This window comes from Typopeltis vanoorti, chromosome 3, assembly GCF_054136105.1.
Source record: "Typopeltis vanoorti isolate ZY-2024b chromosome 3, IOZ_Tvanoo_1.0, whole genome shotgun sequence".
Taxonomy (NCBI): Eukaryota; Metazoa; Arthropoda; class Arachnida; order Uropygi; family Thelyphonidae; genus Typopeltis; species Typopeltis vanoorti.
In genome coordinates this window covers 49,015,953-49,043,261 of record NC_143551.1, presented here as the reverse complement: position 1 = coordinate 49,043,261, position 27,309 = coordinate 49,015,953, and the positions used below count along the sequence as shown (strand labels likewise).

The 27,309-nt window shown below is 36.7% G+C and overlaps 1 protein-coding gene across 1 annotated transcript in view; it reads left to right on the top strand.

The window, feature by feature from the left end:
- The window catches only part of ninaC (STKc_myosinIII_N_like and MYSc_Myo21 domain-containing protein ninaC), a 579,315-nt gene that overhangs the window by 105,006 nt on the left and 447,000 nt on the right, over positions 1-27,309 (top strand). The window contains exons 6-8 of the mRNA XM_090415596.1: positions 1,614-1,759; positions 4,488-4,553; positions 21,217-21,307. Coding sequence (XP_090271722.1) covers positions 1,614-1,759; positions 4,488-4,553; positions 21,217-21,307 — 303 coding nt within the window. The remainder of the gene's footprint in view (positions 1-1,613; positions 1,760-4,487; positions 4,554-21,216; positions 21,308-27,309) is intronic.

The following is a 27,309-nucleotide window of genomic DNA, read 5'->3' as shown; positions in this document are numbered from 1 at the left end:
AGTGTAATGCAGCTTAGCTATTGCACTTTTTGGTATTGTTATCTCGCTGAGCTTATTTATGGTAGGACTGGAGGATGTTGGCATGTGAAGGTACTTGTGAAGGTACCAGAACATATTGCTGCCATATTGCTCTTGAGGGATGGATGTAATATATTTAATTTTGTAATTTATTTGAGGTTTGGGACATATCGATGGGATGCTGCATACTCTATTGGAGGAGCTATACTGGAGGGGGTAGGGGGGGGGGACAAGCGATCTGCGGTTGATGATTGATAGAAACCTGAAATTCAGGGGACATATTGCAAAGGTGGTGAAGGTAACACCCAACATATTGACCAATGCAACAAACTCTATCCCTTTGTTATTGATACTTCTAGCATTCATGTACAGACATAATAATCTACCTGTATGTTCTTTTGTATACTCTTGTCTACAGTCTGCATGACCGTTTGAAATAAATATGGATACATTATACTTTCCAAAATATGGATACATTATACTTTCCAAAATATGGATACATTATACTCTCCAAAATATGGTAAACATTAATTCTCAGAGATCCTATGTTACAACTGAGGCCTTTAATTGGTACTTAGAGGATTCCTTGCCTAGATAGAACTCAAGATTGGGTCTACTGAGTTTCACTTTGATTTATGTTGCCTTTTGTGTGCGTGCGTGCGTGTGTGTGTGTGTGTGTGTGTGTGTGTGTGTGTGTGTGTGTGTGTGTGTGTGTGTGTGTGTGTGTGTGTGTGTGTGTGTGTGTTTTAATTTTATACTGAACTCCCTAAAAATCTCTGTGACTGAGATGATATACTGGAAGTGTTAAACATTCATTTTAATTCTTTTTTGGTGCTGGTTTCACTCCATTAAGACAATCTAACATAAGATTAGCATTGTCAAAAGAGGAGGATAACAGATGCCAATTCTGGATTGCAGCTTGCATGATTTATTTAAAGAAATTAATAAGGTGAAGTATCTAAGAGCAGTAGTGGGAGTTATGAAAGTGGGGACACATTGTGATTGTAGAAATGGCAATTAAAAGGATTTTAGATGTTGAGATGGATACTGATGAACTGGGAGAAAGTCTTTAATTTTCTCCTTTACAAGATCTACATACAGTGGCATATAAAGATTTGGATGATGTCAAGATAATGACAAATTGATGTCTTGTCATCTATATTGGAAAAAAGAAAAATCATTGCATGACAGGAACAGAGAGATGAGGAAGAGCAAAATCAGTATGGATGTAAGGACCAGATTTTATTTTTTATGATGAGTAAATGAAATTAATTACCACATAGGGTAGCCAGTGCATTGATCATGAATGAATTTAAGAAAAATATTATGCTTTGTCATTTGCCATGATAATATTAAGAAAAGTTTTATGATTATTTCAAAAGAGAGAGTTGGAATTTTGTTTTGCCTGGAATGTTTAGTCTTTCATAGGATACAAAGGAGGAAGATTTAGTTAAGTTTTAGTGGTAAAAGAAACAAAATATTTAATATTTAATCAAGACAAAATATCATTATGATATTCTGTTATTTACAACTGTATCTTAATATGTTTTAAAAATACAATAAATTTTACTAAAAGTACACCTAATTTCAAATAGGTTGTGGCATGTTCTCAGCAGTTAGATTATACATATGATGTTAGGTGTGATGTATGGTCCTTGGGCATTACTGCTATTGAACTAGCAGAAGGCGACCCTCCTTTAGCAGATGTACATCCTATGAGGGCCCTCTTCCAAATTCCAAGGTGAGTATTATCACAAGTTTTAAATATCATGATATCCAAATGAATGTGCTAATTACTACTTTTTGATGCTGGATTCAAATAAAAGTATCAGTTAAATTATTAGTTCTTCTAAGGTGGAATAAAAATAGTTTATATGAATCACTATGTATGGAGCAGTGGTATCCCAAAACAGAAAGGTCACTAGTGGTCTGTTTATTGTTTAACTTGTATGTTAATGATATTGGGATTAGTTTAAATTGAGATATGTAGTTGTTTGCCAATGATGCAAAGTTTGGAAGAACTATGAGAAGTAGAATAGATGTCAAGGCCTTGAAGAGGATTTCAGTAGACTATGTGAATAGGCAAGTGAGGGGGGCTTTAATGTTGCAAAGTGTAAGGTATTAAAATTAGGCAAGGTTAGGATGCAGAGTATACAATTAGCATAAAAATTTGTGAGGGAGGTGCAAGAGTTGAGAGATCTGGGAGTTAGTGGTGGACAGACTTGAAGTTTAGGGAGTCACACTGCTATAAGTGTACAAACATCACAACAAATTATGACAATGATTAGGAAGATCTTGACATGCAGAAGCAAAGAGATTATAGTTTTCCCTTGTACAAGGCCTTGATCTATCTGTGCACATGAACTAATGTGCACAGATCTGGTTGTCTGGTTTTCAAGGGAATGAGGATATCTTAGAGAGGGTTTAGGGAACGTTTACAAAATCAGTGTCAGGTTTATAGAATGTGGAATACGAGGACAGATTGAGGAAATGCAACTTGCATTCGTGAACAGAAGGAGAAGGATATTGTTGAGATATATAAGTTGATGAGGGTTGTTATTCTTCTTCTTCTTTTTCTTCTTATTATTATTATTACCCTAATATCCCATGAAATCAAAGACTCATCTAGGAGGTCCTTTGTCATACAGCTCATCATACTGCACCTTTAACACACTCAAATTCTCTGCAAACACCATCCTCTCAGGCAAAGCATTCCAATCATTCACAACTCTGCATGCAAAAAACCTGCTTCTCACTCCCCTACTCATACATTTTCTTATACAGCTTCCAGGTTGAGTTTGGTTCTCCCCTGATCTCCCAGTATTTTCTGTAAAACCTCTTCAACACTGATCCTATAACAACCCTTTACTAACATGTAGGTCTCTGTCATATCACCCCTTTTCCTGCTATCCACTAGATTCTGTCAAGTGCATCTTTTCAACCTTACCTCATAATTGATATTTCTGAGATCAGAAACTATCTTAGTCAGTCGCCTCTGGACCTTTTCCAGTATCTGTTCATCCTTACCAGATTAATATGGAGGAGAATTTTTTACACCATAGAGAGAGAGAGAGAGAGAGTGAGAGAGAGGATAGATGAACAAGAGACTAGGCTTTGCATGGAGAATCTGAGAGGAATGTATTGTTGCCTGAAAGTGTGGTGAATGCAGAAACTGTGATTGGGTTTAAGGCACAGATCATGATCTTTCTACATGAGAGTGTGGACCTCCCATGATGAGTCCTTTGACTCCATGGAGGTTTGATGTTAATAATAGTAGTTACTCTTCTCAAGTATTTCTTTTAAAAAATTCTTTGCAGAAATAGAATATTTCTTTTCAGTCAACCTGAAATTCACTTATGAATGACAGCCTTACTGAAAATGCAACCTCTCAAAAAAATTTTTGTTTAAAAATTAAACAATTTTTTTTTTTAAATTGTAAAAATATATTTAACATATTTTAATTAAATAAAAGTAATGGCTGACCTCTATGATATGATCAATAGGAGCACATATCTTCCACCTGGAAAGACCTGGATTCAGTGCTCAAGGATATGTGGAATATTTTCTAGAATTTTGAGAAGAAAATTTTTAGAATTTTCTAGAAGATTCACAAAGGTAGTCAGTGGTCCATGGAATGTGGAGTACAAGGACAGATTGTGAGAATGTAAGTTGTAGAGCCTTGTGAATAGGAGGAAGAGGGGGGGGAGTATGATTGAGACATATAAGGAAAGGGTTGTTGTATGAGTCCTTTGACTCCATGGAGGTTTAGTGTTAATAATAATAGCTACTCTTCTTAAGTATTTCTTTTATAATTCTTCACAGAAATAGAATATTTCTTTTCAGTCAACCTGAAATTCACTTATGAATGACAGCCTTACTGGTCCACACTCTCATGCAGAAAGATCATGATCTGTGCCTTAAACCCAATCACAGTTTCTGAATATGTCTCTTCCATGTCGAACCTGATGTTATCAGATCGACATGGAAGAGATTTTTCATGGAATCAGAGAGAGGAGCAGAACAAGAGGCCATTTCTGGAAACTGTATAAGAAGGGTGTGAACAGAGAGTGAGGAGTAGGTTCTTTGCATGGAGAGTGGTTGGTGAGTGGAATGCATTGCCTGAGTGTGTTGTGGATGTAGACATATTGAATCAGTTTAAGGCATGGTTGGATGAGCACAGTGTGCAATAGTGTATACCTCCAATGATGAGTCTCTGACTCCATGGAGGTCAAATGTTAATAATAATAACAATAATAATTTTTTCGAGCTGATTTTGAAAAGCACTTATGTTTTTCAAGCATGCAGATGTGTATGTTTTTCTCTTATAAGTTAATGCAGTTTTTTATTTAATAACTTAAGGCAATGCTTTTTTTATAACTTAGGAAGCTTTTTTATAAGTTAATACAGATTTTGTGTTTTTAAATATTTCTAAATTATTATTTAAATAAATCATTTATTTCATATTTCAGAAATCCTCCACCACGGTTGCGCAATGAAACAAAGTGGAGTCAGGAATTCAAGGATTTTATTTCAGAGTAAGCATACTAATAAATCTTATGTGCATATTATGTTCATATTGTTCAAATGGATTATGCAAGTCCATATGGAGTGAGATATACTGTATATTCTACTAAAAGTGGACTTTCTCTAAATGGAAAAACTTGATGATAACAATTCCATATATCAAGAGTGTTTTTATTCCTGATACCTCCAAGGAGTCTGAAGACTCATCACAGGAGGACACCTACAACTGTCTCAACCACTACACCGAACCTCTACTACGAATCATCTCCATCAACGCTATCTACTGCCCCCTCTGCCACCACCACAACTAGTATTTTTGTCTGTAAATTGCAGACAAAAATACTAGTTGACTGAAGGGCCGATTTGTCTGTATGCGGGATGAAAAACCCGAGTTTCCGGGAAAAAAACCCTGCTACCTCCGTATGAGATCGGCTAACTCACCTTCGATTGAAATCGTCCAGATAAAGATTCCTTCCATTGCGACGAGAAGCGAACTTAGGCCTATTCCAATCGAAGGGCGCAATGTACCGTCGTTCTTCCAATTGTGCTATGGAGGCACTGAAAGAATTGCCGGTATTCTGAGACAATTCAACATTTCTTTCAACCACTGATAACATGTATTCTGGTCTTGTGCAAAGTTCCTTGATACTGTGGTCTTGATTCCTGTGGTGAGGGTGGGTCATGGTCAGCATGTCAGTTGTATCTGTTTCTCAAGGCATCGTTTTTGATTTTTTTGATTTTGCACTTTCTCCATAAACAGTAACATGCAAGCACACTATTTCCTTATTTAGGTCCATTTCATTCTCCTACACTTCCACCATTAATCCAACCAATTAATCTCTTGCATATCCAACATTAATTCCGACATTAACATTTTCCATTCTACTGTCGATACTTTTTGCTCTACTAACATTTGCTTCGTTCTTGCCATGTAACTGGCACCCACTCTTGAAACAATACACACTTGCTCACCAGTTTCACTCTCCTTCCATAAATCCTTTAACTTTTGCGATGACTACCTCACACACACACACACACACACACACACAGCACGGTACAAAATCACATAAATTCAAATCATTTAACAATGATGTCTTTGCTGCCATTGCTCTACAACACATTGATGACATACAAAATCTTATTTAAACAAAAAAAAGTATAAGGTTTACTTACAAACTAAATAACTCAATCACACACATCTGTATAAAACTAAACCTACAATGAGTTAACATAACATTAAATATATATACCCTATAATATAAAATGATAAGCCTTTTTTTTGTAGCGTTTTTGTGTCATGTTTTTTGTCAAGTTATTTGAAATGTTTTGAAACTCAGGAGCTACCCTGAGTGTCAAGTCTTCAAAATTCGAGTCATCAGAATTCAAGGAGATTCAAGGCCTACCGGTCTCTGGAATTCAGGGGGTTGGGTGCCGCAGGGGTGGGGGGAACCCTCCTTTTAAGTCTTCAAAATTCGAGTCATCAGAATTCAAGGAGAACCAGCCTACCAGTCCAGAACTCAGGGAAGTTGTGTGCCGTAGGCACCGGGGTGGGTGGGAGGACCCCCTTTCGAGTCATCAGAATTCAAAGAGAACCGGCATACCCGTCCGGAACTTGGGGGGGTTGGGCGACGTAGGTTCCAGGGTGGGTGGTCCCCCCCCCCTTTCTAGTCTTCAAAATTCGAGTCATTAGAATTCAAGGAGAACCGGCCTAACAGTCTGGAACTTGGGGGATTGGGCAGCATAGGTAATGGGGGGGGGGATGGACCCCCCTTTTGAGTCTTCAAAATTCAAGTCATCAGAATTCAAGGAGAACCGGCCTACCAGTCCGGGACTTGGGGGTTGGGCGCCGTAGGCATCAGGGGGGTGGAGCCACCTAGTTTAATATATTATTATAAATAATATTATAAAAGAAACCAGTATTAAACCTGATATAAAAATTTATAAAACCAATGCACCTTTCCAGAATTCTTTTAACTAAACTGAATATAACTGCTGTAACAGATTTGGCATTAAAATCAGCAGTGAAAACTCCGAAACTATTTTTTATTCATAAAGATGTGTACAAATTCACATGGAGATGTGCCATATCCCCTGAACAGAAATTCAACAAGCACTTATGATGATTAGCATTGCTCTTTTCTTCCAATTTTCCAAAATGTTCTTATATGTCTGGTATTTATTTCCTGCTTTGCTGTTTCAGTTTCCAACAAGAACTAGTTTTCCTTGTCCAATAACTCTCACTCTTCCACTTCATAATTAATGATTACAGTTTTTTAGCATTAGTGAAAACAGTTAAGGCTATCGATCTATATCAACGTATTATGTCTATAAATTTGCGTGTGTATGTTATTCTGTCCAGTTTGCCTGTTTTGTATTGGGAGGGAAAATCCTGATACTTCCATATGAGACTAACTCACTTTTAGTTGAAAAGCACCCAGAAAAAGTTCATGTTCCAGACAAATTCAAACTTGGATCTCTTCATGATTCCTGGAAAAAAATTAATTAAATTAATTATTTACAATCTGATGTTTCATGGGCTCAAGCTAGCATTATTAAAGGTACTTTAAAGACATGCTTGGTGAAGACTGAGAATGAAATGACCTAAAACAAGTATAGTCATGTGCAGAGAGGGTGACAGTAGCACTCTTCAAGTTGATCTTCTCTGATTAGTGCTGATGGGAAGAAGCTGGCAATGCATCAAAATTTGTGTAGGATCACACCATCAGTTCTGTTGAAGTTTATGAGGTTCTGAAAAATTTCAGCCCCTTCCAGAAACAGTCTTTTTGATTTAATATGTAGATCTGGGCTAATACACAGATCCCAATTTAAATTAGGATCTGTGTATTAGTCCAGTCTTCTGATGAAATGGTGAATATACAAGGTACGTTGTGCTAGTTTGCTTTTAGATTGCCCATACCAAATATACTTTTAACGTTCTTTTCTTCTACCCAGGTGTTTTTTCTTGTCTGTTCAAAATACTGGTCCCACATTGACAAGGAATGAAGACACCAGGAAGGAGAGAGAATCCTGGAAGTCCTTGATTTGTCTCAAAAAAAGAGAAACTTTGTTCAGAGGCTTGTTCTAATTTTGTGTTGTTTTAGGAGGGAGCCTAATTTTTAAAGGAAGGAGAGAGAATCCTGGAAGTCCTTGATTTGTCTCAAAAAAAGAGAAACTTTGTTCAGAGGCTTGTTCTAATTTTGTGTTGTTTTAGGAGGGAGCCTAATTTTTAAAGCATGTATCCAGGGATTATTTTACTGTAACCTTTTTCTTTAAATATTTTAAATGGAGCCTGTTGTTCCATATGCAGTGCAGGTCCTGTGGATGAAATTCACTCTGCACTGGAAGCTCAAGTTTTAAAAATTCAAAGTTATTGAACAGAATGGTGATGCGAAGTGGGTAGGTATCTTTCTCTCTCTCTCTCTCTCTCTCTCTCTCTGTGTGTGTGTGTGTGTGTGTGTGTGTGTGTGTGTGTGTGTGTGTGTGTGTGTGTGTGTGTGTGTGTGTGTGTGTGTGTGTGTGGACGGACATATGGTAGGCCGAGCAGGTGAGCATCCTGTCTGATTGCTTTGTAATGAAGGTATCCAAGAAGGCCAGATTCACCTCTTTTTCCTCTTCAACAGTGAAACTAATTTGGGAGTGAATATTGTCAAGGAGCTGAAACAAGTTAAAATGACCCTGTGGATCAAGCAGCCAAATGGCAAAGACATCATCTGCATACCTCAGACATACAGGTATCTCTTGCTTAACACGGGATTTGATTAACGCATTGAAATTAATTGCGACAATCCCTTTATATACGCGGCAAGAGTTTTAATTAACGCGCCCTTAAATTTACCAAGATTCCAGCAAATACAACATCAACATCATTGCTACAACCCATGGACATGGGCATCACTGCAACTTTCAAAGCCTATTTTCATAAAGAACATTCTCAAAGGCAGTAGAAACAACATCAACAGGAGAAAATGCTATTATGCTTCAAGAATTTTGGAAAAATTTTAACATTAAACATGCAATTGAAAACATTCATGCTCATGGGAGCAAGTGTCTTCTAGCTGCATGAGAGCTGTTTGGAGAAAACTTTTGCCGGAATGCACTAATGACTTAGGTGGTTTTCAAAATCCTGTGAATAACATGGTTGAAGAAATTGTTGCAATTGGTGAAGACCTTGTTTTTGATGGTGTTGATGCAGAAGATTTTAAAGAATTATTGGATTCAAAAGATTTCAGTGACAATAATCTTCTTGAAATTGAACAACAACGTGCATATAAAGACAACGAACAAATGGTTGAGAAGAATTGTGGAAGAAAAGCTTGGTGAAGAACAAGCTGGATTCAGGCCAAATAGAGGCTGTCAGGATCAGATCTTCACTTTACGACAAATAGTCGAGAAAGCATGGGAATATAACAAAGATCTGTATTTAAGTTTTGTCGATTTGGAAAAGGCATATGACAAGGTGCCAAGAGAGAAGCTATTCAATACGCTGCAGTTATATGGTGTCAATGGGGCATTATATCAAGCAATACTTAGTCTTTATTTGAGTTGTGAGTCAGCAGTTAGAATTGAAGGAAGTACAGGAAGATGGTTTAATGTTAAATCTGGTGTGAGACAAGGATGTACATTATCCCCTCTGTTATTCATTATCTATATGGATCACATTATGAAGGAATGTGGTATTAAACCTGATATCAAAATTGGAGATGTTAATGTCAGCTCTTTGCTTTATGCGGATGATGTTATACTTCTAAATAAATCTGCTACAAGTCTGCAAGATTCTCTGACTAAATTGAATAGCTGTTGTAATAGATATGGTATGAAGGTCAGCAATAAAAAGACAAAGACAATGAAAATAGGCAGAATCATTGAAAATGTCAACTGTGTTGTGAATGGAGAACCTGTGGAACAAGTAAAACATTTCAGCTACTTAGGCACAATTTTTACTGAAGATGGTAAACTAAATATAGAAATAGGCAACAGAATCAGCAAAGCTGGTATCGTGGGAAGTCAATTGAATAAATTCATATGGAATAAGAAAGAAATTAGTCGGAACACTAAATTAGCTGTATACAAGACTGTGTTCAAACCAATTTTAACTTATGGATCTGAGAGCTGGGTCAGAAGTAAAACACTTGACCAAAGACTAGAGACCGCAGATATGAGAGTCCTGAGAAAGATTAGAGGCGTGAACAGATGGCATCAATGGCAATATCATATTAAAAATGAGGATATTAGGAAAGAACTTGACATTGTCAGCATCCAGGAATGCGTTAGCAGAGCTAATCTCAGATGGTATGGTCACTTAAATAGAATGGGAGAGGAAAGATTAGCAAAACAAGTGTTCTCTGCCAGGTTGGCAGGAAAACGACCCAGAGGAAGACCAAGATATAGGTGGATTGATACGGTACAAAGTGCCTTAGACGATAGAAATATAAGATCTGATAATGTTGGAGTCTTGACAAGTAACAGACTGATTTGGAGGAAAATTGTAGATAGGAAGTTAGTAATGATGTAATTTTTTCATGTAGTACTGTCATATCCTGTACACCCCTTGAGGGTACATGGCAGGAATTTGATGATGATGATGATGATGATGAACAAATGGAATGTGAAGATGAGGTTCCAAAGGAGATAACAATTAAAGAACTAGATGGAATATTTCGCAGTTTAGAATTGCTTAAGCAGCAAGTAATGGATATGGATCCAGATGTTAATCGACAACTGTTTGTTTGCCTAAGGTCTAGAGAGTCATTTTGCTTATTATCGTAGAACTTATGCTGATAGGAAAAAACTAAAACTGTTCAAACGACTCTTGATAACTTTTTTTTGATAAAAAAATGCAGTAACTAATGTAGGTACAAACATTTATTAAATATTTACTTTGCATTTATTGTTTATCTTTCCGAAAAGAGTACCATATAAAACGAATTATTAATGTAGTACCTGATCATGGACGTATTGTAATTTTTACCATTGATTATTATATTTGATTAACGCAATTTTGATGTGTGCGGTAACATTGAGGGATTAATTAATCGCGTTAATCAAGGGATACCTGTACTTTGGATTTGGGGGGGGAGGATGAAGATGGATTTAGTGCCAAAGTTTCAAAGATTTCATGTATAACTTAGCCAGTGGGGAAGGGTGAAAGTGCAGTGCCATTTACTACTCTTTCAATTTATTTAAAGAGCTGGTGATTCCAACTAAAACACTGATTTAAGACAGTGCTTAAAGAGCTTACAAATGTGGAAATATTTTGGAAAGAAGCTCTAGGGTATTATCATCTGGAATATTAGTAAAAAGGGATGACGACACATTGAAGCTCACTGTGCGGTTATTCTTTTCCAGTTGAAGGTTTTACAGTTTGGGGAGTTTTTCTTTTTTTTTATGTGAGATGATGTCTTGCTAGCATTCTTGTTGAATTTGGCTGCCAGATGTTTAGCACATTTATAGATGGGACTATTTATTATTATTATAGACTCATCGTGGGATTTTCTTTCAGCTGACAACATATTTATCATACCAAATCTTAAAATCCTTAACACTTTCCATTAACAACATATTCTAGTAATGTGTTCCATTCACTGACAATTCTCTATGTAAAAATTCTACTCCTCACAGCCCTCTTCACCACACTCTTACATAACTTCCAGGGATAGCCTCTGGTTTTTCCCCCCTCTCACCTTCTAATCTATTTATAATCCCCTCTGGATTAATCAATTAAAATCTTCTTACTGGCTTACAACATTCCATAGTCCTGATATTGTCTTAGTCACTCATCTTTGGACCTTCTTCAATGTTTCAACATCACATTGAAAACCAGGTGACCAAATCTGAGCAGAATAGTCTGAGTTTGGTCTGACCAGTGCTTTATACAGTGGCACAACCACTTCCTTATCCCTACATGCTAGAGCACTCCTTATTGTAGTGGTACTACTATGTGCAGTCTTTGCATCACTTGCAACATGCCCTCTTAACTTCAGTCTACTGTCAACCATCACCCCCAAATCTTGAACCTAATCTACCTTCCTGCAGTACAGCACCATCAATATAGTACAGAAGTTAAACAGCAGGGAACCAATTTATGGCATCTATGATGACGTGCAGCAGTGTTTCAGATTTGTAGACCTTAGGTAGCTCATATAGCCTTGGTGTATGCAGGTAAAAGATTTTTAATTTGGACAAACACTTTCTATTGGCCATTTTGTAATACTCTCTAACAGACTTATGGTTTTATTTTTTATGGATGCTGTAGAGTCTTCACTGCTGAAGTTTATGTTGACGTAATCAATAATAATTATTAATTTATTATTGTGGTCATCTACATTTTGAATCACTATGGCATTTCCTTTGTCTGACTTCACTATAAATTTTGGTTTAATTTTAAATTTCTCACAGCTGTTGTTTCTCCCTTAAAGATGTTGCTTTTTTGGAGGGATTGTGTTTTTCAGAAGGTAGAGGCTTCGAGACTAATGCATTCTATTTTATCTTGTAGTAGTCTTGTGATAGCAAATTCAATATTTGTAGTAATTTGACACACACACACACACACACACACACACATACCAAGACTATATGTGCTGTATAAAATCCATAAGCCTGGTGCTCTACTGCACCCATCATGAATGTCATAAATTATAAACTTGTTAAACATTTGGTAACCAAACTCAACAGGCAAGATATTATTATTATAAGGGAATCTATGACGTCTGAAGACTCATTGTGGTAGACCTACACTAGCTTTTATACACGTGGCACCTATCATATTTCTTCTTAAGCTCATTCACTATTAAGACACTCACAACTAATTCTGCAATCCATTCCATTCATTCACTACTCTCCACGCACAAAATCTAGTCTGTATTCTCTTAGATAACTTTCATGGATGAACCCTAGTTATCTCGCTATTTGTCATGTATTGAAGCATTTCCTTTGTGCCAATATCATCTTATATATAAAAAGAAAATACCACACACTTTAAAACCACTATTAAAGAACAACAACCATTTTTTAGTGAACTTTGATGTGTCATCCCTTTTTATGAATGTTGCAGTAGATGATATGCTGGAACTTCTTTCCAAATTATCCTCCCCTTCCCAATATCTGCAAATGTTTTAAGCAGTATTCTGGGTATTTTAGCTGGAATGACCAGCTCTTTAAACAAATTGATGGGATGGCAATGGGCTCCCTGCATTTACCTCCCTCTCTTGCTAACTTATATATGGAATTTTTTGAAATTTTGGCACTAAATTCCGTTCCCCTTCCCCATAAGCCTAAAGCATGGCTCGAGATATATTGACAATACCATTTTTCTGTATGGCTCACAGCAATATGTATTCTCAGATTACAGTGTGGTGCAAAAAACAGTACTGAACGACACCCTCTTCAGTGCATGCGCTATGAGATATGCTGTTCGACTGCATGCACATTAATAGAAGAGTATATGTAGAGTCTATGCCATTACATTTAGCTGTAGCAACGGTGTTGACATTGGAAGAAAAGACATTTATTGTTGAGCATTATTTTCATTCACATGGAGTTGGTAGAGCAATTGGTCCAAGCCTACAACATGTTTGTGAGCAGTTTGTTCATCATTTCCATAAGCATGCCCCGAGCAATAATATAATTATTGCCTTAATTGAGAGGTTCCAATGTACTGGGAGTGTTCTACTGCAATGCAAAGAGCATTCGGGAGACCATGAACTGTTAACACAAATGAGAATCACAGGCGTGTGCTGGAGTAAGTATTACAGTCTCTGAAACTCAGTCAACACTAAACAGTGGTAAAACTTGGGATACTGAGTCAACCAGTACAGAGAATTCTTAAAGAGCTGGATGCCTTTTTGTACACCATTCAGGTGGGTCAGTGTTTAACAGCAATGGATTATACTGCACGGTGAGAATACTATAATATCTGTTTATAATGTCTGGTTCTTGGATGAAGCTTATTTCCATCTAAGTGGTCATGTAAAAACAGAAGAACCTACAGGTTTCAAGGTTTCTTGAGACCTGAATTTGTTTAAGAGAAAAACCTCTTCACAGTGAGGAGGTCACCATACAGTGTGTGTGGTTTCTAGCCATGGTATAATTGTGCCCTACTTCATTGAAGAGGGTTGTGTAACTGTGACCCTGAATAACAAATGTTACATCGAGAATGTGCTGGTTTTGTTCACCCGAAAACAACAGGTGCAACAGATAGACTATGCTCTCTTCTAAAATAACAAAATTGAAATAGTTCACAAACCTCTGAACAAAGACTCAAGCACTCTTGCCAGCATTCAGATGGATTCCTTACTTGTTCAGCCTACCATAAGTCTACATACAAACAGAGGCAGATACCTGCTTTAATATAGGTATGTAATCTGACATACTTCGAAAATTAAAGATGGAAACATGAAGATTTCTACCTTCCTTTTCTTCATCTAAAGACAGGTTTTTCTCCACTCAGTCTACCAGATCTATTGCTTAAACAGTCTGGTAGATCTGCAGTCATCCATTGTGAAGAATATAAATCGTATATCCAGTATCATGAATTTGAGCAGTCTGGCCGAGCAGAATATGCCTTGTTGACTAAGCAGTCTTTGGAAGAAAAATTTTATATTAAAGTAGTTTCCTTATAGAGTAGTTATATGAGGAAATCTGTGAAGTCTTTCTACACCGACTATGCTTAAACAGATCTGATGGCTTTCAGTTATCCCCTTTATGGAAAATATTACTATATAATTTTTATGCAAAATTCCTGATTATCATATTATTGTAATTTCTTTTTTAATAATTGGGAATTTACTGACTGTCTGTTGTCCTGCTGATGCTGTAGTGGTGCATTTTGAAATTGATTCTTTTGTTGTAATTTTATTTTGTGTTACAGACCACTTCATCGGGTGGAAGGAGGTTGGGCTCTAATACACAGATCCCAATTTAAATTACAAAGACTGTTCCCAGAAGCGGCTGAAATTTTCAAGACCTGGTTAACTGCAACAGAACTGATGGTGTGATCCTACACAAATTTTGGTGCACTGCCAGTATTATCTTCCCATGAACACTAATCAGAGAAGATCAACTTGAAGAATGCAACTCTCACCTTCTCAGCACATCGCTATGCTTGTTCTTGAGGTCATTTCATTCTCAGTCTTCTCTAAGTTAGTAATTATGTTCATTCTGGTTCCACATGGTTTTTGTTTTAGAAACTTAAGCATGAATCATGAAAAGAAATGAATTTGAATCCTATCCTGTCCTGTCTGGGATATGAAGAACCTTTTATAACTGCTTTTCAACTAGAGGCAAGTTAGTCAGTCTCATCTGCAAGTTGGAGGATTTTTCCCTCCTGAAAAACTCTTTTTTTTTATCCCATTAAACTGTGAAACTGGACAGAACATACACAATTTACAGACCTAATACATTAGCCTTATATCCTTAGCAGCTTTGGCTGTAATTCAAAACAACCACAGTCAAGTGGAAGTTTTTTTTTTTTTTTGAGGTATTAGAGAAGGCAGATGATATACAGATAAAGGGAAAACTATTTGTTGGAAAGAACCAGAAAGAGAAGAACATTGTTTGTAAATCATGATACATCATAAATCATGATTGTTAGTAAATCATTAATCAACAAACGTGTGTCGCAAGGTTAGAAAGTTTGAAAATTTGAAAGGATGAATGACAGCGAAAATGTGACACAAAATTTGAAAGTTGAGTTGGTTAAGACGAGGCAAGAGATGAAGGATACAGAGTGATGTTAAGAGAATTCAAGATATGTACAGAAAAGTGAAAATGCTGAAAACAAATAATGTTGGTATAAAAGAGGTAATGAAAGATCCATGAGTGGCATTGTATGGTGATTCAATTATTAAAGGTGTGCTGGATGAGAGGATGCACAAAGTATGTTTTACTGGAGGTAGAATGAGTTAGAATGATTGAGGCATTTGATATGAGAAGTAGGCAAGCAAAAGAGTTGGTAGTTAAAATAAGTACAAATGACTTGACTGCGAACAAAGGATATGTCAGATTTGATATCAGGAGGTTGTTGAGACTGATAAAAGGGAATAGTGTGACAGGAAATCTAGTAAGCATGTTGCCAAAGTATGACAGTGGTGAGATGAGACAGAGAGCAAGGATTATGAATGATATGTTAGTGGAAATCTGTGAGGAGAAAGGAGTGCAGTTTGTTAATGTGTGGAATGAGTTTGAAGAATGAAGTGAACTGTATAGGAGCAATGGACTGCATTTGAGTGGTTTTGGTGTAAGTCACTTGGAGAGACTGCTGCTGCTGGAAGATAGAGAAGTGAGTGCAAAGAATGAATCTGATCAAGTAGGAAGCAGTGTGGAAGAACGGGATAGTAAGACAGGAGAGATTGAAGAGGTGGTTATGAATGAAGAAATGAGCAGCATGAGTATAGAGAATGAGAGAACAGGTGTGCAAGACAGACAGGGAAATGGGGAGGCTCAGGGTGGATAGAGGAACACAGCATGAGAAAGGTAGATGCTACAAGGGGATGTGAATGCATGTGTAGACAAAAACGGAAGGGGATGACCTGGGATCAAGGGAAAACAGTTGGATTTGAAAGAGGTTCTAAGGAATAAGGAGACAAAGAAATGGCTCAAGTTAAGCATGGAGAAGTCACATCAAATAAGTGGTATCAGTGGAACTAGCTATAGATCCAGGAATAAGCTGCTGTGTTTGTATACAAATGCTAGAAGTGTAAGAAACAAGGCAAATAAAAGAGTTACTTAATTGAGTCTGTTCACCCAAAACTTGTTGGAATAAGTGAGACATGGTTGGATGTGGATGACATCCTGACAGGACTACAGATGGACAGGTATGATGTGTTTTGTGAGGATAGAAAGGGTAAAAAGGGATGGAGAGTGCTATTGATGATAGAGAAAGAGTTATATCCATACAAAGTAGAGATGCAAGAGAAAAATAGTGCCAGTGGTTTTTTGGCAGTATGGTGTGAGATTGAGGTGAATAGCATAAAATACTTAGTTGGATGTTGTTATAGATCTGGTAATGTGGATGGTAGTGACTATGAATGTATAATCAAATTAGCCAAGCAAATAAGAAAAGTGTGATCATTATGGACGATTTTAATTATTGCAATATAGACTGGGATGATGAGATACCAATTGGAAGTAAAGAAAATCAGTTTCTTGACTTTTGTTTTTGAGGGACAGTTACCTCACACAGTATGTAACACAGGGCATATGAGGATTGAGGATCTTCGATTTGATCATCTCATCAGAGGATGTAATTATAAATGAGGTGTCCAATTACCCATCAGTTGGTGAGAGTGAACAATTGGTGGGTGATTTGTGGTCCTCACACTACCTCTGTGAGAAAAGGATATATGTGGAACTGCAAGGCTGGTGATTATGAGGAGCTGAGGAGACAACTTACAGGTGTAGCATGGAACGAAGAGGTATTTGGAAAAGAGATCAATGCAGCTTGGGAGATATTCAAGAACTATCTAGTAGAAGCAATTCTAATGTATTCCAAGAGTCAGAAGGTTAAATAAGGTAGGTGTGAAATGGATGAATCAAGAGATTAAGCATGTGATACAGAGGGAAAAAAAAAGGCATTATGAAGGCAGCATAAGAGAAGTGGTAATAACCAATTTCATGAGGACCACAAAGACCAGGAAAAGAGGGCGACTTGGTTGGTAAGGATAGCAAAATTGAAGTATGAGAGTGGTCTGAAAAGTTCTCGGCCTCGACCATAGATGGCAACACTATCAGTAAGATCTTTTTTTCTAAGTTGGTACATCTGTCATAAGCATCCATGTGAAATTGCAAGTCATTCAATCAAGCAGTTTGTTTTATGCAGCTGCTTGAAGCAAAAGAGTTGTCTGTATAATGGGGAGGAGAGACTGAATGTAAGTGAGCAAGATGTGTATGGGGAATTGAGCAAACTTGATGTTAATAAGGCTGTGGGACTTGCTAATATATCACCATGTATTCTGAAGGAATGTGCCAAGAAGTTGACATCTGTCTTGATATTTTTTTTTAATATGGTCTTGCACTGGGATGAGTTCCAAAGGAGTTGAAAGAGGACAAGATTTTGCTGCTTTATAAGGGAGGCGATAGAACTCAAGCATCAAATGATATCTGTGTGTCAGGTGTTGTGGTTGAGTGTTGTTGGAGAAGCTGGTGAGAACTAGGATCCAGAATTGGGTTGACAACAATGGTATTATCTTTGATGGACAGCATAGATTTGCTAAAAGGAGGTCATGTTTTAGTAATCTACTTACTTATTACAATAAGGTGATGGCTTCCTTGGACAGAGGAGAGGGATACGCAGTAGTATACTTAGATTTTGCAAAGGCTTTTGATTGATTACCACATGATAAGGTTGATAGTCAAACTAAAGCGGATGGGGTTGGATATCAGATTAGTGTATTGGAGACTGGCTATCTGATAGGTATCAGCAAGTTATGTATGGAGGAGCAATATTCCGGAAGAGGATGGTCACTAGTGGTGTGCCTCAGGGGTCTGTTTTAAGGCCATTGCTGTTTAACCTGTATGTTCATGATATTGGCAAAGATTTGGATGGAAATATTCAGTTGTTTGCACATGATGTAAAGTTGGGAAGAACTAGGAATAGTAGAGAAGACGTTGTCACCTTACAAGAAGACTTGAATAAATTGAGTGAATGGGTATGGGGATGCAAGTTCAATGTTGCAAAACGCAAGATTTTAAAATTTTTGAAACAAAGATGGGATGTAGAATTTATATTTGCTGGGGATATATTGTTGGAGCTGCAAGAAATAAGAGACCTGTGAATGATAGTGGATAACATTCTGAAATTTAGGGGATACATCTGCAAAATTGTGAGGACTAGACAAAGAACTCTGAGTATGATGCAGAGAACACTGACTTGTAGAAGTAAGGAGATTCTTGTTCCATTGTATAAGCTTTGATTAGGCCTCACATGGACTGCTGTGCACAGATTTGGTTACTTGGTTTTAAAAAGGGCAAAGAGATGTTGGAAAGAGTCCAGAAGCAGCTGACTAAGATAATTTCTGATCTCTGGAATGTCAAAATTGAGGAAAGGTTGAAAAGGTGCAATTTACAGTCTAGTGGATAGGAGGAAGAAGAGTGATATGATAGAGACCTACAAGTTAGTAAGGGGTTGTTATAGGATCATTGTTGGAGAGGTTTTACAGAAAACAGTGGGAGATCAGGGACGAACCAGACGTCATCCCTGGAAGCTGTATAAGGAGGGTATGAGCAGGGGAGTGAAAAGCAAATTTTTTGCATGCAGAGTTGTGAATGAAATTGGAATGCCTTTCCTGAGAGTGTGGTGTTTGCAAGAGAATTGGAGTATTTTTATGGTGCGGTATGATGAGCTGTGTGTATGACCTCCTAGATGAGTCTTTGACTCCATGGTGTCTTGGGATGATAATAATAATAAAATTATTAATTTGTCAATTTATTTCTGTTGCAATTTTGGTTTTAAAAAGGGCAAAGAGATGTTGGAAAGAGTCCAGAAGCAGCTGACTAAGATAATTTCTGATCTCTGGAATGTCAAAATTGAGGAAAGGTTGAAAAGGTGCAATTTACAGTCTAGTGGATAGGAGGAAGAAGAGTGATATGATAGAGACCTACAAGTTAGTAAGGGGTTGTTATAGGATCATTGTTGGAGAGGTTTTACAGAAAACAGTGGGAGATCAGGGACGAACCAGAAGTCATCCCTGGAAGCTGTATAAGGAGGGTATGAGCAGGGGAGTGAAAAGCAAATTTTTTGCATGCAGAGTTGTGAATGAAATTGGAATGCCTTTCCTGAGAGTGTGGTGTTTGCAAGAGAATTGGAGTATTTTTATGGTGCGGTATGATGAGCTGTGTGTATGACCTCCTAGATGAGTCTTTGACTCCATGGTGTCTTGGGATGATAATAATAATAAAATTATTAATTTGTCAATTTATTTCTGTTGCAGTTCCATACTTTAATAATTAATCCATTATTCTACAATAATTTATCTCTGCTGATACAATAGAGTGATGTAAAATGACCTCATGGTTAAGATCTCATACAAATGCAAATTACTATTAGAATGAATGAATACATCTCAAGGTACATAATTGCAGAGAGTAGTAGAAGAAGAGTGTGTGCACGTATGCACACGTGCAAGTGCATGCATGCGCATGCACTCTTCTTCAGTGAATATGACTCCTCATAATGAATAAGACATTTTCAAGGACTATGAGATGTCGTTGTTTATGTCAAATATTACTAATTCATAGTGAATAAGACATTTTCAAGGACTATGAGATGTCGTTGTTTATGTCAAATATTACTAATTCCATCTACTCTTTCAATTTCTTTAATTTAACTAATCCTCTTAATATTCTTTCTGTAGGTATGCAAAGTTACTCATTATAACTGAGTCTGAGCACTATGAATAGGTGTACTTATAAAATATTAATACCTTAAGGGTTTAAAAATGAAGGGAGGTGGGGGGGAAGGAGAATATTCTACAAATGTAGAATGAATTATGTTTCAGCTGTGTGATAGTGATGAAAGAACAAGAGGTCATCCCTGGAAATTAAAGAAAAGTGGGATTAACAAGGGTGTGAGAACGAGGTTTTTCGCCTGGAAGGTGGTGAATGAGTGGAATTCATTGCCTGACTCAGTTGTGAGTTCTCCGTCTGTAAATGAATTCAAGAAGAGATATGATAGATATTGTTTTGCTAATTTGGGTCTCCCGTGACCTGTAATAATAATAATAATAATAATAATTGTAGCCGCCGAACCTCAATTGGAAGAATAGAGGAACATTGCGCCCTCCAATTGGAAAAGGCCTAGGTTCGATTCTCGTCGTGACGAGGGGAATCCTTATATGGGCTTTTTCAGTTGAAGGTGAGTTAGCCGATCGGCCTTCAGAACAGACACAATTTACAGACAAAAAGTACTGTTGTTGGTGATGATGGGCAATAGATAGCGTTGATGGTGGTAGTAGTAGTAGTAGTGTTGTAGTTGGAAAATTAAGTAATAGTGGAGGGGATGAGATGTATTTAGTGAAGTAGTGTGCCCTCCCACGATGAGTCTTTGGACTCCCTGGAGGTTTCATGTAATAATAATAATAATTTGAGAATGTAATCAAACAGTGACCTAATGGTATTCTGTGCTTACTTTTAAATTTTGTTGCATTATTAAAATATTTAATAATGCAACAAAAAACTTTCGAAAACTATAAAACTAGTGAAAGAAAAAATTATCTGTTTCATTAAAATATTTCATTGAAGTCTTGAAATAGCAATATGCCACAAATTCAACTCTGACTCATTCACAATTTTCAAAGCACTGCTTAAATTTTTGTGTTTGTGTTGGCATATTGCACTAGAATAACTAAGATTGTGAGCTTGAGTATCTTATACCTGTAAATTATATATGTTCTCAGGCTGCTTGTTTTGCAAGCTAATGAGACCTGCTAATTCACTACAGTAGAAAAGCCCATGTAATACTTCCTAGCATCTTAACAGGATCAACTCTAGGTCTTTCTAAGCAAAGTTAACATATCCAACCACTAAAGAAGCCTGTATTTGAATGATGCATTTGAAATCTACATCTTTTATTGTTTATCCAAAACGTTTATCTACAATGCATTTAATACATACATTAAACTTCACTATTTTGTCTTTTCATTTGTTGCTGCATGTGTGAGTTCTTTATTTATTTACTTTCAGATGTCTTATTAAAGACTATGAAGCACGTCCAGTAATTACAAAATTACTTCAGCATTCTTTTATCAAACAGATCCCCCTTAATCCTGAACAGGTGATCATTTAATTCTCTTATTCTCTGCAAAATATTGAAAAATTTATAAAAATGTGTTAAAATTTTGCATATTCATGCATTGGTATAATTTTAACAGTACTATTGTGATTTTAATATAGTTTAAAAGCTTGATGAAGGTGGTCATCTAATCAATGTTTTTTTGTGAAAGTTTAGTGTATATATAGTATTTGTAACAATAACAGACTGGTCAGACTACACTATATCTTAAACTAACAGGTGAAAAGACATACTGTCAGAGAGCTCCAGAAAGATTTGTGATTTTTGTTGATTTATTAAGTGTTTTCTTATATTTAATTGTGTATTTTAGTATATTATTGTAGTTTTATTAGTGTAGTTATTGTACTAAAGTGTTTTATAACATAATTTCAGAAAAATTATTAGATTTTATTACTCTTAAAAATGGCGCCAAAAACTCGGCATAACAAGGCAGTGACTAAAGCTAAAGTTGCTATTGAGGAGAGTGTTTGTCCTGACCATAAACACTGCTGCAGTGATGATAATAATTTCTCTGAGGATGTGCTGACATTAGAAATAGCTCGGTTAAAAGAAATTATTAGGAAATCCACTAGGGAATTGGAAAACATGGAAAAATGTTTGTTTAAACTTCGACAGGATAAGAAAAAGGATGAGAACAAGAACAGGCAGGAAAATACTGAACTTGGTAATCAAAATATTAATAACAATAAGGTAAGTCAGTTAATATCTAAGAAAAAAGAGGTAATGTGGTATATATGGTGACTCAATTTTAAAATTTGCACTTGCCAAAGGAGTCACCACTTCTAGTTTCCCAGGAGTGAAAATTAAAAATATGACAAACTTAATTGAAAACCAAAAAAGAAATGTAAAAGAAATGGTACACTAATAATTTAAGTGGTGACAAACATAGTATGAGAGAAGATATGAAAGGTCTGTTGGATGAAGCGAGAAAGACATGTGAGAGAGTAAAAATTGTAGGATCACTACCTAGATATGATAGTACTGAGTTAAGAAGGAGGGCGATGATAGCAAATGATTTCATGCGCAGGCTATGTAGAAGATATGGATGTCAGTTTTTAGACGTGTGGGGTGTGTTTGATGGGGATGCAAGTCCCCATCAAACAATGATGGCCTGCACTTAAATTCATTTGGCATCAGAAGCCTGGAGAAATTACTTCTTGGTATGAGACTTAATGCAGAGAGTCAGGGAAACTAGAACATCAAGGGAGGAATAAGAAAAATGTGTGTGAAAGTTCAGCTATGGTATACAAACATGATAAAGATATAAATGCCTTTGAACATGGTTATGTATGTGACGTAGGAGTGGAAAAATATGCTTTGGGTTCGGACCTTTTAAGTATGTCTGGGGAGGGAAAAGAGAAAATTCTAGAACAAAACCAAATACATTGCATATCTAATTATAAGAATAGGTTAAATCGTAATTTATTATGTCTATACACAAATGCCAGGAGCACTAGAAACAAAGGGGTTGAGTTTGTTGCTTTATTGAATACGATGTGGCCTAAGATTGTTGGCATTAGTGAAACCTGCCTATCAGAATCAGATATGGTAAGTGGGATCGAGTGTAACGGATATACTAATTTTAGGAATGACAGAAGAGATAGGAGAGGAGGAGGAGTGCTACTAATGATATCAGATGACTTAAGTCCAGTTAGGGTAGAAATACAAGAAAACAATGATGGTAACAATATCCCACGTAGTGATGAGTTTGAGTCTATTTGGTGTGAAGTGGAGGTTAACAGAATGAAATAATGGTGGGGTGTTGCTACAGACCTGGCAGCTCAGTTGTAGGGGATGAAGAAATGCATCGCCAATTTAGCCTTATGGGTACCAAGCGAATGATCATTATGGGTGACTTTAATTTTCCAAACATTGATTGGGTAGAAGAGAAATCTCATGATCAGAAAGAACAGGAATTTATTGAATTGTTGCAGGATAACTTTCTCAAGCAGCATGTGAAAGAAGGAACTTGAGGTCAAAGAGTGTTGATTTGCTCATAGCGTCAGAAGGGATCTCTGTCAAGAATATAGCTATTTTACCACCAACTGGTGACAGTGATCATGCTGTTCTTTCTTGGGAAGTATCTACTTGTATTGAAACTCCAATTAAATCAGGATACATGTTGAATTACAAAGCTGGAAATTATGATGAACTTAGAAGAATATTATCTTTGGTCCCATGGTATCAGTTACTGAATGGAAAAAATGTCAGCAACGCATGGGAATCTTTGAAAAAGTGCTTGAATGAGGCGGTATCTGATGAAGAGTAAATAGGTTGGGTGTGAAATGGATGTGCAGCCTTATTAAGCTAGAAATCCACAAGAAGAAGAAGATGATGATGTGGAAAGAGTATCATGAGAATAAGAGTGAGAGGAGTTATGAAATATATAAAACTCAGGCCAGAAAAGTAACGAGTATTGTGAGAAAAGCTAAAATGGAGTATGAAAAGAAATTGGCCATGCAAACTAAAGGCAATCCAAAAGAATTTTATCGTTATGCCGCAAGCAAAAGAAAGAATGAATGTAGAAGAATAACTTTATTGAATGTAGATGGTACACGAGTGTCGGAAGCTAAGGAGATTGTTCAGTTAATGAGTGCTCACTTTGCTAAGATATATCAACCAGGTGTATGTAGTATGGTGCACAGTGCTACTGCTACGTTGGATGAAAGTTAGAGGTTCATGAAAATGAGGTTGAAAAGATTTTGCATAACCTGGATAAGAATTTGTCATTAGGGACAGATAGAATATCTGTCCGTTTGTTAAAGGAATGTTCAGCTGAATTGGCTAGGCCTTTCACACATTTGTATAACTTGAGTCTCAGCTCAGGAATGATACCACACAAATGGAAGGAATGTAGTATAGTTCCATTGCACAAGGGTGGTGCAAAAACTGATGTGTCTAATTACCTACCTATTAGTATTTCTGGTGTGGTAGTGAAGATTTTAGAGAAGTTAGTAAGGACTCCCATAAAGAAATGGGTAGACGATCATTCTATACTCTACAAGGAACAGCATGGGTTTAAAGGAAGGTCATGTTTTAGCAATTTGCTTATATTTTATAACAATGTTACAGCTGAGTTGGATAAAGGAAATGGATACACTATGATAATGTTGGATTTTTCTAAGGCATTTGACAGGATACCACACGATAGGTTGTTGCATAAACTGGAGAATATGGGATTGGAACATAATCTATTGACTTGGATCAGGGAATGGTTAACAGATAGATATCAAAAAGTGGTATACAGTGGGTGTGAATCTGCCAGATTTATGCTAACCAGTGGTGTACCTCAGGGTTCAGTCCTTGGGCCATCATTGTTCAATCTATACATTAATGACTTCAAGCAGGGTCTATCATCAGATTCGCAATTGTTTGCTGATGATGTGAAGATAGGCAAGGCAATCATGGATGCTACTGATATTCAGCAATTATAAAATGATTTGAATAGACTGGAAATCTGGGAAAACGAAAATGCCTGTCAGTTTAATGTTAGTAAGTGTAAAGTTATGCACTTTGACGTGATTAGAGTTCCAGTAGCATATTATATTAGCGAGGTTATGCTACAAGAAACTGAAGAGGCAAGGGATCTTGGTGTATTGATGGATAAGAATTTAAAGTTCAAAGATCACATAGCAAAAGTTGCAAATACAACTCAGAGGATAATTGGTATGTTGAAGCGAAAAACTTGACATGTAAGGATAAAGAAGTAATTTTGCCTCTTTATAAAGCTTTGATAAGACCACACTTGGATTACTGTGCACAGATTTGGTCTCCCTGGTTCCAAGGGAATAAAGAAGCTGTGGAAAGGGTGCAAAGAAGCATTACAAAGATTATATCCGGATTATGGGATTTAGATTATGAGGACAGATTGTGAGTATGTGGATTACAGACTCTGGTTAACAAGAGAAAGAGGGGTGATATGATAGAGGTCTATAAACTTTTGAATGGGTGTTATAGCATTTCAGCTGATGAAATTTTTCGTTATATGGAAGGCGGGGAGAGAACACGGGGACATCCATGGAAATTACAGTTGTTCTCAGTCAAGAAAGGGGTAAGAACTAGGTATTTCTCTCAGAGAGCAATGAGTGAGTGGAATAATTTGCCCTTAGGGGTTGTGAGTGCATCTAGTGTAAATGAATTTAAGGGAAGGTATGATAGCTGGGTTGGGTAATTTACAGCCTCCCTTAATGAGTCCTTGACTCCCTGGAGGTCTCAGATAATAATAATAATAATAATAACTATAAGCCAGAAAATGAACAAAAATAAATAAATAAATAATGGATCTATAATATCTTCAGTATCCATTGTTCACTGTAAATTTTATTATTATTATCCTAAGACCCAAATGGAGTCAAAGAGTCATCTAGAAGATTCCTTTGTCATACACACACACAACTCATCATACTGTGCCTTAAACACATTCAAATCGTCTTCAGACACCATGCTCTCAGGCAATGCATTCCATTCATTCATGCAAAAAAACTCCATGCAAAAAAACCTACTTCTCAAACCCTCCTTAACTCTTTTGCTCAAACCCTTATACAGCTTCCAGGAATGACTTCTTGTTCTCCCACCATATAATGAAAAACCTCTTCAGCATTAATCTTATAACAACTGCTTACCAACTTGTACATCTCTATCACATCATCCCTCTTCCTCCTATCCACTAGACTGTAAATTGCAACCTCAACCTTTCTTCATATTCAAAATTGCAGAGATCAGAAACTATTTTGGTCAGTCACCTCTGGACCCTTTCCAAAATCTTTTCATCATTTTGAAAATCAGGTGACCAAATCTGTGCACAGTAGTCCATATGTGGCCTAATCAAGGTCTTATACAATGAAACCAGAATCTCCTTATTTCTACAAGTTAATGTCCTCCGCATCATTGCTAGAATTCATTGTGTTGTCCTCACAATGTTGGCAATGTGTTCTCTAAATTTTAGATCCTTATCCAAAGACCTCTTATTTCCTCCACCTCCAACAATATCTGTTGGAATTTTTGGAAATTTTTTTACATGGTTGGGAGTAACAACTGTAACAATGCTATACTACAGTTCCTTTTAAATTTTAATTAATAACTTCACAATCATTTTCTGTTTTATACTACGTTGACAAAAGTATTTGGATACATTATATTCCATGCAAATTTCAGATTGTACCATATGCAAATATTCAGGAAGTGTTTGCATAAGTCTGGTAATAAATGGTGAGATGGTTGATTTGGTAATAAAAGGTGAGATGAGCTGCATGTTTTGAACTGTACTCAATGTCGAGATGTCACATTCAGGTGAACTGACAGACTTTCAATGTGGGATGGCTGTTGGTTGTCACATCAGTGGTCTTTCTGTCCATGACATTGCTACCCATCTCAGTATACCAAAATCCACTGTTGTTTTTGTTATTCATAGATGAAAAGCTGATGGTGCTTCCATAGCAAGAAAATGTCCTGGGAGGATACTGACTGAGATCAACGGGCTTTATTTTGGAATGTTCAAGCATCCCATACATCAGCAGCAGACCTTGCAGACAAACTGGAAAATGCTGCAGAAACATCTGTCAGCACTAGAACTCTCTACAGATAGTGTATGGGAACAAGGAGAATGAGTTTGTGGAATTTCTGAGAGATAAGTATCTCAAGCAGCATGTGATCAAAACACCTAGAGGCTTTAATGTTTTGGATTTGGTGATAACTTCAGAAGATATAGTTGTTAATGAGGTGTGGACACTGCCACCAGTTGGTGAGAGTGATCATGTTTCATCACTTGTTTGGGAAGTGATGAAACAAGAAAAGTTCACTGCCAAAAATGGATACATGTGGAAGTATAAAGCAGGTGATTATAGGAAGCTCTATAGTCAGTTAGCATCAGTACGTTGGGTAGATGAACTGAGTGGAAAAGATGTTAACAATGCATGGAAACTCATAAGGCAGTATCTGACAAAAGCAAGTACAAGACCATGATGAGATCCATGAAGAGTATAAGG